Source organism: Crocodylus siamensis, chromosome 5, assembly GCF_052110815.1.
Source record: "Crocodylus siamensis isolate JL-2025a chromosome 5, ASM5211081v1, whole genome shotgun sequence".
Taxonomy (NCBI): domain Eukaryota; kingdom Metazoa; phylum Chordata; order Crocodylia; family Crocodylidae; genus Crocodylus; species Crocodylus siamensis.
The window spans coordinates 160,012,192-160,025,755 of NC_143399.1; the positions used below are offsets into that span (position 1 = coordinate 160,012,192).

Here is a 13,564-nt window from a genome sequence, read left to right on the forward strand (position 1 = left end):
ACCAGGGCAGCCATGTGCTCCCAGCCCAGAAACCCTGGCTGGGGTTCTGGCTGAGGGGCAGGGCTGGGCGGGCCCTGCTGTTGTTGGAGCCCTCTGGACTTCCCCTGAGTCCTACTGTCCTTGGTTCCTGTCATTTTTGACAGGAACCAAGGGCAGAGAAATATTAATTTTCTACAATTTTTTAGGGGCTCCATGGGCCAGATAGAATGGCCTCACAGGCTGGATCTGGCCTGTGGGCCATATTTTGTCCACGCTTGATCTATATCATTCATTAATTTGATTTCAAAAAATATTTTTGTCCTTGTTTACATGTGTTTGTGTACATAGGGGTGATTGTATATAATAGCTTAAAGTGAAGTCTTACTCTTGTATATTGAGGGGTGTAGATATAGGTTTGTGGGGGGCTGTGGGTATATGGGGTATGGGTGTGTCTGTGGGTGGTGGATAGGTGGGGGTGTGGGGTAAGGGAACATGTAGGTTTGTGTGTGTGTGGATATGTGGGGTATGGGTGGGGATGGTGTTTGAGGGGGAGAGTGTACGAGGTGGTGTGGGTGTGCGGGTCTGCATATAGGGCAGTGCAAGGTGGGTATGGGTGCATGTGTATGGTGGGGTGTGCATATGGAATTCACCCTCTGAACACACACACACGGTCCTCCCCACCACTGGCATACTGGTGCAGCTCTGTGCTCCTGTGGTTGGGCAATACAGCCGGTAGCCATGTTATGCTGCAGTGCAGGGACAGGAAGGCAAGGAAATGGCTGGGGGTGGGTGGGGCGAGGCTGGGCTGCTGTGTTCCTGCTGAGTCTTTGACAGGCAGCCAGGAGCAGATAAATATTTTCTAAATTTTTTTAGGGGCCCGGCGGACCAGATAAAATGCCCTGGTGGTCCAGATACAGCCCATGGGCTGCATTTTGCCCACCCCTGTTTTACCTGCATGTTCATATATAGTCATTTAAATATATATTTGTCTCTTTTGGTGTATGAACTACATTATGAACCATTTGGAACTTTCTACACAATTGGACATCTTATGCCTCAGGTAGGATTCTATACTATTCTACGCGTTTAATATTAGAATATGGGAAGTTAGCAAGGAATTAGCTGGTCTTTAAAGAGAACCAGCATCTTTGTTAGGATTGAAGAACAATTCTGCAACTTTGAAAACTGGATTGTTGTATATGCACAGTTATTATTTAGATTGTTATAGATACATTTGCTCAGTTTTCTTATCACCAGGGATCCTGGTTATTCTTTTAAAAAGATCCTAAATTCTCTGATAAAATATCCAAAATTCTCTGATTAACAAACCCCAAACACATGTTTTTTTTGTGATTAAAATGAAGCACCATTCTGTTTCTAGGTATCAGTTGAACAAAATGTTTTATTGATATATTTACAATTTTAAAGCAGTTTGGAAGCCTACCTGTGCCTCAATCATTGTAATAAAATAAATAATAATAATTCTAAATACCTATATATTTTTGTGCTTGATTTTGGTTTTTTATCATGAAAAATGAGAGCTACCATGGCCCCCTTTGCTCACCAGGATGGGCGTCCAGCTGTGGCTGTCCTCCCCACTGCTTTGTGGCACTGAGTACTCCTGATACATTGGTGTCCTGCCATGGCCCCCCCACCAGCCCTGCTGGTGCCCCTCACTTCCATCCCACAGCCCCCTGAGCTTCCCATTGTCCCTCACTCCCAACTCACAGGAGATGGGAGGGTGGCATGGGCCCCCATCTTGGGAGCCATGGCAGTGCAGCGCTCCTTCCAGCACTGGGTCTCACCCACTGGGTTGTGGAGGCAGTGGCTGCTTGGACCTGGTCCAGCCCAGCCACAGCCCTGTGCCCTGCTCTAGGTGCAGAAATCTGAGGGGGCATGTACCCCCCTTGCACCCCCCTTGCCATATTGCCTATACCTCCCCAACATATCATCTGTGCCCTCTCTGCTCTCCTGTCCCATATACTTACCTGGAGGGAGCTGCAGGAGCTGTTGTCCGTCACCCTGTCTGGCTGCCATGTGCATGCACATGATGCCCCCTACATCCTGGTCCCCCAGTGCCAAACAGGCCCTTACAGGCTAGAACTCTGCCAGTTTGCAAGGGGAAACCTGAGGTTTCCCAGGCTTTCTCCTTTAAAGAAGAGAATCCACATTTTTTCTGCGGCAGATGCAAAACCCAGATCCCTGTTTATCACATACTGAGAATTAGTATTTTTATTCTGAAATAAAATGTATGTATTGCCACTCAATGTCCAACATCCTTCTCTTTAGTGATCCAGGACCTTTCAGATTAATTGCTGAAAATCCAGTTGTAGTTATTCCAAAATTGTTCTTCACATACTGCTCAGTAACAGATATCCCTTTTCTATCCTGCACGCCCCATCCACTGCAGTTTAGTAATTTTACTGTTTGTGATTATATATAGGGAACAGACATGGTTTTGAAGTTATATTACAAAACTATTAGGAGACATATACTAGGATGTCTGCTGAGGCTTTAGGCATGTGCAGTGCTAATGAGTTCAGGGGAGGCCGTATGCCCCAGATTCCTTTGCTACCTAGGGTCTAGAAGTGGCTAAGGAGTGGGCTTGTCACTAGTTCTTTTTTCTCCCATGATCCTCCTTTCTATGATGCCAGTGTTGCATTAAATTGGTTTCTAGACATGTCCAGATTTTGTTATGAGTGAGCATATTTTCATATGACTGAAATGTGTAATTGTCTGATGACTTATGCCTGTCCATTCTCTAGTGCAGCTGCTATATCTGCCGTATCCTAAAGCTTTTTGATTCATTTTTCTGTTTAAAAAAATATTTTTAATTCATAGTTTTCCTCATGTTTCTTCTGTCACCAGCAATTTTTTGTTGTTGTCAGAACAGGGTAATGGTTGGTACAGTAGGGCTGTTGGAATTTTGTTTTTTCCCCCCAAAATAAACTGTTTTTCAAAAACATAATTTCAGTCATTCACCAACTACAAGTGCAACCTCTGGTTGTGGAAGAACAGGTTAGAGATTACTTAGAAAAGCTAGTTGCTTTCAAATTAGCTTGGCTGGATGGGTTGCACCCTGGGTACTGAAGGAATTGCCTGAGGTAATTTCAGACCCACTGGCTATTCTCTTTGGGAATGTGAGAAGGTAAAAACTAAACTCATTTCCTCCTTTCATTTAAAAAAACCCCAATACCTTGGTTTTAGCTGTGTTGATTTCCAAGCCATCTGAGGCACCATACTGCTGAAAAGCATCTAATAACCTTTGGAGACCTATTTGGGATATATTGTGACAATAATAATGCATTATTTGTATAAAGCAAAACAAAGATATTGTTGTTCAGTATAATGGTTGCATAGAATTGATTCAGTGGTAGGACATGGTTTAAGTAATTCAAGAATAGATTATAAAGTAGCAGAATAAGGAAACATCCTTGTCGTATCCCTCTATTAGTTGTTAAACTTGGACAGAGTACTGCCAATCTCATAACTCATCCTAGGTGCTATATTGAATAGTCAGTAATGATTAATTGTAAGAAAGCTTTATCATTGAGCATTATTGCCTGTTTCTTCCATAACTTTAATCTGTCCAAGGAGTCAAGAGCTCCTTTACATCTATGAAGGCTACACAGAAATGATTTCGTCTGTTTACATATTTATATTCTACATAGTGCAACTCTAGGTAGTGGTCCATGCAAAAATAATCTTTTCTGAAACCAGCCTTCTCTTCTCCCAAAAAATACATCTAAGAATAAAAAAGTAAATGTGTCTCAAATATTTTGCCTGGAATGCCCGCATAAGACTAATAGGACAATATGGCATAGGATGTCTCTTATCACCATTTATAAAAATAGAGACTACTGCTTTTTTTATTCCAATACTCAAATAAATGCCTTCTAAAATAATTATACTATTTTTGGGGTCAAAATTGCACACTGCCAGCTAGTGATTTCTCAAAGACTTATGCGGGGAAAAATCAAGGCCTTCCTATTACTCAGTAAGGATATACATGGTCTTACTTGAGAATCGGAGCAGTAATGACTCAGATGTGAAGCAAGGTCTTTCACCTTTGAGGAAATGTGCCAGGAGTAGCAAGCTACGGGAATTTTGTTCTGTTAATCTATCCTGGTCATTTATTTTTTCAGTTTTTTATTTTGGCACCTGAATAAAAATACGTATATGTACACGTGTGTGTGTGAGACATGCAGCGAGACACACACACATACATGTGTGTGAGCATGTGTGTCTGTGTGTGACTTTAGTAATATCTCTCTTTTGCTTGAGAAGACTTGAATTCACATTTTCTGCCTCCCAGGAATATCCCCTCAATACTACATGATAGGCAATTCCAGAGTGGGCTTTCCATTCATCCTATTAAGTTGTTAAATTTTGCAAGCTGGTAGGTGATATGACTGAGCAGGCCCCAAATGCAAGAACAGTGGCCTTCCATATGAACCCTGGGAAGCTTAGGTATGAACTGTTTACCACTCAAGATGTAGATACTTCTGAGTAAGTCCAGAAGCAAACCCTTTGGTGATTAGGGTATTTTACTGGTAGAAACTTAGTTATCTAAGGATTTCAGAATCTACCAGGATTAGGCAGAGGATTTCGAGGATCTGAATTTTGGATTTAAGTGTTTTTAGTCAGAGATGTCCTGTAGATTATCTTCGGATTTACAGTCTCAGACCCAGTGCTTGGGGGCAGATTTTTTTTTTTTTTTTTTTTACAGATGTGGCCTAGCCTACCTCCCCTAAAGGACTGACTCTTCCAATGTTAATACCGTGTTTCCCCAAAAATAAGACATACCCATAAAATAAGCCGTAGCAGGATTTCTACGTATTTGCGCAATATAAGCCATACCCCGAAAATAAGACATAGTGATAGGCGTGGCTAAGCGTACCGGCGCAAAGCGGTAAATAAGACGGGCAGCCCTTCTCATTTGCCCCATCGTGACAGCCGGCCCGGTGCGAGGTCCACGTCCCGACTTTGACCGCGGCCGCCCCCGCCCCCGCGCGCGGCCATGTTGTGGGAGCGCGTGCGGCGCCTGTCTGTGGAGCTGGACTGCCCGGCCGAGGCCCCGCCCCCGGCCCCGCCCCGCCCCCGGCCCCGCCCGCGCTCCCTTGCCACAGGCGGCACCTACCTACCTAAGTTCCAGAAGAAGACGACTTAATTGTATTTGAATAAATGTAGATTGTTGTACTATACTTAATAAAAATAAGACATCCCCTGAAAATAAGCCATAGTGTGTCTTCTTGAGGAAAAATAAATATAAGACAGTGTCTTATTTTCGGGGAAACACGGTAGCGCATCATTGGTAGTGGTTGTTTCTTCATGTCAGGTTGTTTCATTTTACTGTCGTTGTGGTTTTCAATCAGTCTGTAAACAGCAGGGCTGGGGTTTGTTTTTGTCCTGTGTAATTGTAATGAGCCTTGTACATATTCTCTTTTTGAATATTTTTTTTTTATGATTAACTTATTTTGTTATACTATGATTAATTTTTCCACTATTTGCAGTCCAGGAAGAATATTAATGATGATTGACTGTGGCTATAAAGCTTTCTTTCTAAAAACTACAAAGAAGGCATGATGGTTTATTTTGACATCATCCTGCATTTCTAAAATTCACTTGATATGCTATATCAATCTTGTGAAGTACTCAACTGTCATGTGCTTTACCTTTACTTCCGGCATGTGGCGACTCCGTAGAGTTATGTCCTATGTACAGTTGGGAATGAGCAGACAAATTATTTTATTCCAACAAGTTAACCAGAGGCAAGGATAATGTACATTGGGAACAGTTTCAAAGTGGGAGAGGAAGCTGCTGCTTGGAAGTGTGCTGTAGTTGATATATGTGCATGAGCCTGTAGTGATACAAGTGATCTGTCATCCAATTTTAACAATAGATGAAGCAGCATTCTGTGGGATTCCACCACCTAAATATTACACTGTAACAGGTGCCGCAGGTCCAGAGCAGCAATTCCCCCTCCCCTTTTAAAACTGGTCCAAGAGTACACTTGTCTATAAAAAGACTATATTAGTGAAATGAGAAACACTGGTATGTCAGGTTTAGTCCTTAGTTACAGCACACTCTTTTTTTCAGTCGTAGGGAAAAATGCAACCCTGAGTCATTCTGCTTTTCAGTCTGCTTCAGAGACTCAGTAGGGGTTATGCCACAGTGTAGTCCTTAGACTGATTTCTTTGGGGGTTCCATTTGAACATTACCTATTGAAGCAACTCATTAATGAAAATGCTATTGCATGTCTCCTCCTCACGGTTTTCTTGACACGTTTTCCTATGTGCTATTAAATGTGCACTGCCATGGAAGGAACTTTATCAGAAGTATAAGAATAAAGTCAACTTTTTTCACTTTGCTTATTTGGCTATTCATAGTAACCTCAGGCTAAGTACAGACATTCAAAAAGGCCCTGATGGAAGACTCTCATTTTACTTATAGCACTTTAAGTTAAAGCAGGAATGAACTGAGCAGACATATTTGTTTGGTGTGGGGACGGGGCGGGGGGAGGCTTGGTGCCTGCCTACCTGGCTAAGGCCAGAAGGTGGGGGGTGCTACTGAACACCTCCCAGGAGGTTGCCAGAGTGGACCCTCTTCCTTGGGAGGCAGGCCAGATCTGTGTGGCAGGGGAAAAGAAGCCACTCTGCCATGTTATCCTCACCCAGTCCCCTCTCTCTTCCCTGAGACCCCAGTCAGCAAGCTATGGTGGGGGGGACCCTCATGGTGCTGGAGTTCCCTTTCCCCACCCCTACCCAAGCCTTCTAACAATGGTAGTCAGAGGCTGCAGCACAGGACTGCCTGGCCCAGCTTTATGCTGTGCCAGGAACTGGGGTCACGGCGGGGAGGGGGGAAGGAATGGAGCCTCTCTGCCATGTGAACCTGGTCTCACTGTGCCCTGCCCCACCCTGCCCTGCCCCTACCAAGATTAAAGCCCACAAGCTTGGGGTAATTCTGTACAGCAGAGAGGCTCCCTTTCCCCATCCTTCCCACCCAGCCGATCTGGCTGTGCAGGGGCAAAATCGTCTTTTCTGTCTCTTTGCCATGATAGTCCAGGGGTAGAACTGGGCCAGTGCTTGCCTGGAGCAGATGAGCACTGGATGAGGGTAGCAAGTCACTCAGTGAAGGGCCCCTGGCAAGGTGGCAGAATGTGACCTACATTGAAGTGCCATGGTTGTTGTATGGACATTCAAAAAAGCCATCTAACTGAAAGTGCTTTGGTTTAATACCATATTCATTGAGGGTTAACTTAGAGTGCAATCTGCCATTTTTAAAGGGCTGTAAGTGCCATGAGCATCTTCATAGTTTCATAGTTACTAGGGTTGGAAGGGACCTGAGCAGATCATCTAGTCCGACTCCCTGCCATGGCAGGAAAGAATACTGGGGTCAAATGATCCCAGCAAGATGTTCATCTAACCTCCTCTTAAACACCCCCAGGGTAGGAGCCAGCACCACTTCTCTTGGAAGTTGGTTCCAGACCCTAGCCGCCCTGACTGTGAAGTAGCGCCTCCTGATATCTAACCTAAACCTACCCTCTGCCAGCTTGTGACCATTATTCCTGGTCACTCCTGGCGGTGCTCGGGGAAACAGTGACTTCCCCAATGCCTTCTGATCCCTTCTGACTAGTTTATAACAGGCCACAAGATCCCCCCTCAGCCTTCTCTTTTGGAGGCTGAACAGGTTCAGGTCCCGCAGCCTGTCTTCATAGAGCCTGCCCTGCTGTCCCCTGATCATACGAGTGGCCCTCCTCTGGACCCTCTCCATGCTGTCGACATCCCTCTTGAAGTGCGGCGCCCAGAACTGGACGCAGTACTCCAGCTGCGGCTTGACCAGTGCCGCATATATGGGGAGGATCACCTCCTTGGACCTGCTCGAGATGCATCTGTGGATGCATGCCAAGGTGCGGTTGGCCTTCCTGACTGCCTCCCCACACTGCCAGCCCATGTTCATCTTGGAGTCATTGATGACCCCCAGATCCTTTTCCGCCTCCATGCTGACAAGAGGGGAGTTCCCTAACCTGTAGGTATGGTGCTGGTTGTTCCTCCCGAGGTGCATCACCTTGCACTTGTCTGTGTTGAAGCCCATCCTATTCTTGTCCGCCCACCCTTGTAACCTGTCTAGGTCTGATTGTAGCCTGTTGCATCCTTCCAATGTACCCACGTCCCCCCACATCTTAGTGTCGTCAGCAAATTTGAACAGGGTGCTTTTTACCCCCTCATCCAAATCGCTGATGAAGATGTTGAACAGTGCGGGCCCGAGGACCGAGCCCTGCAGAACCCCACTGCCCACGTCCTTCCAGGTTGAGAAGGACCCATCCACTACCACCCTCTGGGTCTGGCCCTCCAGCCAGTTGGTGACCCATTTGACTGTGTGGGTGTCTACGCCACAGCCCTCCAGTTTCTTAATGAGAACAGGGTGAGAGATAGTGTCAAAAGCCTTCCAGAAGTCCAGAAAGACTATATCCACTGCTACCCCTGCGTCTAATGATCTGGTGATTTGATCGTAAAAGGCCACCAGGTTGGTCTGACAGGACCTTCCACTGATGAACCCATGTTGGTTGCCCCGAAGCATGCAGTCCCCTGCTGGCCCCTCCTGGATGTATGCCAGCATAATTTTCTCGAACAGCTTGCCTAGGATCGAGGTGAGACGAACCGGCCTATACTTTCCTGGGTCCTCCTTCCTGCCTTTTTTGAAGATGGGGACCACGTTGGCCCTCTTCCAGTCCTCCGGTACCTCACCAGAGCACCACGAGTGCTCGTAAAGTTGTGCCAGGGGACTTGCAATGACCTGGGCCAGTTCCTTTAGAACTCTAGGGTGGAGATCATCCGGGCCGGCTGACTTGAATACGTCCAACCCCTCCAGAAGCTCCCTAACTAAATCCTCGTTAACCCGGGGCCCAGGTGTGCCTCCCCTGGGACTTGAGGGGGGCCCAGCAGGGAGGTGGCTGTTCTAGTCCCTACTTAGGAAGACGGAGGCAAAGAAATCGTTAAACATGTTCGCTTTGCCGTCTGGTGTGACGACCAAGTTTCCCATGGCGTCCTGCAAGGGCCCCACATTACCTGGGACCTTCTTTTTACCCCCTACGTATTTTTTACCCCCTACGTATCTGTTCTGTTAGGACTTTAAAGTGCATTAAGACTAAGGACAGAAGTTGCACATAAACCAGTTTAAGTGATCAGAAGCTGGTTTAAACCTGTAACAGAACAGAAGTTTAGTGCACACTAATTGGTTCTAAAATGACTGAAACTGGCTTAAGATAAACTTGATTGAATGTAGTCTCATACTTAACTGATTTGGGTCAAACCAGTTTATGAAACTTCTGTCTGAGACCCCTTCCTGGGTTAAGTTAAATCAGAGTCTTCAAGCATCCCAGCATTTTTCAACCCTAGGCTGGGCTGTGCTATCCAGAGCAGGGCTGGCCCTGGCCCTCTGTTCCCTAGCTGGAGCAGTGAGGGGTGGTTCACTATGTAAACCCTGACTGGGGCCTGGGGCCTGGGGCCAGGAATCTGGGATAAATTCACCTTCCCCTGAGTACAGAGCCGTCCTGCTAAAGCTTAGTGCCAGCTGTGACTGTGGACTACAAATCCCAGAGGCACCTGGAAGCAGGATGAGGACGTAACAAGCAACCCTGGGAGTCCTGCTACTGTGGTTGTGTCTGCAAGTCCCAGAGACGTCAGGGGCAGCAGGAAGAGGAAGTGAATACACAGCCCAGGCTGCATTTCAGTTTATAGTTTTTCAGAAAACTTGTTCAAGTTTTTATGAATTCAATGCCACTCCCTTCTTCCCCTCTTCCCCCACCCCCTCACCCAGGCAGAGCATGAGCTGGGGCCTGGCCACACCCCCTCTGCTCCAGCAGGGCTTTCTCTCCTGCCTCTTCATTAGCAGTGTCTGGAATATGTGCTTTAGCACCCCTGGCTTCTGGCTTTAGCCATTGCAGGCATGTGACTGCATTTCCTCAATGAAAAGTGATTTTCTGGTTCTTTGCTTGTTGGTTCAATCCCTGCAGTTTAGACTAACCAGCAAGGACTGAATCAATTCAGCCTCGGGCTTTTTGACTGTCTGTACTTGCCTACGTGTAACATTTGTATTTAGCTTCAGAGGGACTACTAGTAAAAGTGAGAGAGAAGCAGGGTTTGGCTCATAGTGAGGTTGCCCATTCGAAGTCACACAGGGGAAGGCAGTTTTAAAGCTTGGATAAATAATTTAAGGATCATACAAAACTTATTTCTATAATTCCTTTTAACAATTTAGAGTTTTGCACATATTTGAGAGAGAGAGACCATATTTCAAGACAGGGCTGCCCAGCTGAAGATTGCATACAGCCCCTGAGGCATCAGCCTTTAGCCCCTGGGCTCCAGGTCTGGGAGCCACTCCCTTCCTCACTTTCCGTAAGAACTATTACAATATTATATTTTGCTAATGTAACTTAAAAAATGGAGACGAACATTATTTTAGTAACTTGAAGTAACTTTTAAGAGGTTAATTACTATAGATTAATTGTGGCTAACTGGTTCAGTGGTCATATTTCTTGGGCATATTGATGGTGTATTTGAGTGAATCAGAGTTCAGGGATATGCAGTGACCAGTTATTCGAACTACTGCACTGTTATCCAATCAGAGTGTAGATTGCAAACGACTAAATAGTTGATATTCAATAATTGCCTTACCTCCCTACACCCTGATTGCCTAAGATGATTCTATTTTAGTTTAATTTCTCCAGCTCTTCTTCCCTTCCTGCCAGCTCTAAATGCTAAAGGCGTCTACATTTGCTGCATGGGAGTTCTCTTGTATGACTGCTGGTGTGAAGTTACCTTTGGTAGGAGGATCCTAGAGCAGCTGTAGAACTGGCTGCTTGACATTTTCCCAACTGTTTTGACAGATTCTTCTATCCATTGGCAGCTGAGTCTGAAAGGGTCTGTCCAGCACTACCAAAGGATCAGAAGACTGAAACAGTGATTTGAAATTACTTGTTTTGAAATATATTATCATAGTCAAAGATAATCAGAGATTATTGGGGGTGGGGCGTGTAGTATATAGATTCTTTTCTTACATGTTGATAACTCCCATACTGCTTGAGGTAGTTATTCATGCACATTCAGTGTAGGTTATATTCTGAATATAAACCCAGTCTAAAACAAAAGATGACTTTTTGACTGCTATTAATGAGATAAATCAATGTATTATATTTTGTTTCCCTTCTTTAGATTCCACCAAGAAAATTAAAGATGTTCTAGAAGAATTCCATGGTGATGGTGTGCTAGCAAAATATAATCCAGAAGGGGTAATTCTTTTTTTAATATATTCAATATATGAAAATTGTATTGATTGGAAAAGTAAATATTGTTTTAAAAATGCCTTTATTACATAAGTGCAGATATTTATAGACCAATTAGCTGTTTGTGATGGGGTTTTATTGTTTGAAAGGAAAAGGTATTTTGAAGAACTAAAAATGGTCTATCAGTAATGTCATGTAAATGTTTTTAGTGTTGGGACATAACAGTGACTATCCCAAGAAACATCACAGTGTGCCATGGGATCCTTTCAAGGGTGCTGTACAATGATAGCACAATATCCTATGCTAATGTGCAAGCACCTACACATTTAACAGCTAAACCCAGAGTCCATAGTGTGAAAGACATTCTGACCAGCTCTGGTATTTCTGAGTTCTTTGCAACAGAAAAATTGGATTTATTATTTTTCCATAACCAAAAAAAAAAAAAAAAAAAAAAAGGTGAAAGTTAGGAGTTGGCAGTTTTCAAGGGGTGCTTTGAGTCTAACTAGGGGTGCCTTAAATCTAAAAAGGTTGAGAACCACTGTACTATACCCATCAGTAGACTATGATGGTGGTGATTGTATATCCCTTAGCAATTATCTACACATCCTAGCTTATAATTTATATGTGCTACCATCAAGTTCCCTTTTTTCTCTTTGTATTTTTAAAGATTTTTTATAGCTGCTGTTATAACTGCTTTCATTTTGACTCTAGGTCAAGCTACTTCTATAACTAATGTAGTTTTCTTTCTCAATTGTGGCATTGTATCTTTCATGGTTATATAGTAAGATGTTTTATATATTTATTTCCCTTTTTTTTGTTATCTGACAAAATGAGGTCTAGTGCAGAATTCACCTCATTGGCTGTATCACTTTCTGAGATAGGAAACAGGCATCTGTAATTTTTAGAAATTCCAAGGCTGTGTTTGTACTTGCAGCATGACATCTCTAGCATATTTCACTCAGACCCAAGTCCCTCAGGTTAAAGCATCTTTTTTCTTCCTCTTTTTATATATAAGATTTTCAGAAGATAGTCATCCTGTTCCCTTGTAGTATTCTGTGGTCTGTAACAGATAGCAACTCTACTCATCTCATGTTTTATTTGTTATAACGTTATTCTATAATCATTCAAAGGCATTTGCTTCTAACTGTTGGTAACTTGGAAATAAACAATACTGTTTTTGACACAGAATGTCATAGTGTATTCTGTGAAACGTTGCAGAGTAATAGATTTATGGAGATAAGAGTAAGCTAATAGAATTTCTTGTTCAATGCATGCAAGGTTCTTTGGGTAAATGTGATATCTCTTATTAGACCAACTAAATTGTTCAAGGTGTGTTACTTTGTGAGCTCAGCAAAAGTATTTTGTTCTAATGCTGACAAAGCAGTCATCAGGGCTAGGGACAGAAGCTACACACAAACTGGTTTAAGTGATCAGAACCTGGTTTAAACTTATAACAGAACATAAGTTCAGTGCACATAAAGCAGTTTCAAAATGGCTGAAACTGGTTTGAAATAAACCTGGTGGAATGTAGTATCAGACTTAACTGATTTGGGTCAAACCAGTTTATGGAACTTCTGTCCCAGACCTCTTCCTCGTTTAAATTAAACGAGAGTTCTCCAGCATCTCAGCATGCTCTGCATCCCTGGCTGAGCTGGCCCTGCCCCTCTGCTCTCTAGCCTGAGCAGGGACAAGGACATGGCCAGATGTGTCCCAGCATAGCCCCATTAAGGCAAAGTGGACAGGGAGGGGGTTAATTCTTCCCTTGTTTCCTTCCCCCCGCCCCAGCCAGGGTCTGGCTGTCTTCAGGCTACCAGCAGAGGTGGAGGCAGCACCCAAGGTTGGCAGACCCCAGCCGCGGTCACTGAGGTTAGAAGGGACAGAAGCAGGAATTAACCCCCACCCTCGCTGCCCACTTCCCCTTAATGGGGCCATGACAGGACGTCTGGAGCAGCAAGGGGAGTGGAAGGGGCAGTAGCCTGTGTCAGGGTGCCCCAGGAAGTGCATGTATAGAGTGGATTTATTTCCTCCCCCCCCTCCCCTCCCGCTTCCCTGTCTCACTGGCAGGGACCTCAGGCATCCGGGCATGGCCCTGTTAAGGCTGAGGAGATAGGGAGGGGGTTTTCTATTTTGGGAGATTTGCAGCTGGTGCTGAGCACCCCCACCATCACCACAGAATGGGGAAGGGGGCTCTGTGTGGTGCTGAAGGGGGACTCCTCCTCCTCCCCTGCTGCTGCAGGGCAGGGAGGGGGTTTCTGTGCAGTGTTGTCTGGCCCCAGAGGGGGACTCTTCCCCTTCCTCCTC

General features: G+C 44.7%; 1 protein-coding gene across 1 annotated transcript in view; it reads left to right on the forward strand.

Moving 5' to 3' along the window:
* DGKB (diacylglycerol kinase beta) overlaps positions 1-13,564 on the forward strand; it is a 604,653-nt gene that overhangs the window by 94,329 nt on the left and 496,760 nt on the right. The window contains exon 3 of the mRNA XM_090046888.1: positions 11,193-11,269. Coding sequence (XP_089903014.1) covers positions 11,193-11,269 — 77 coding nt within the window. The remainder of the gene's footprint in view (positions 1-11,192; positions 11,270-13,564) is intronic.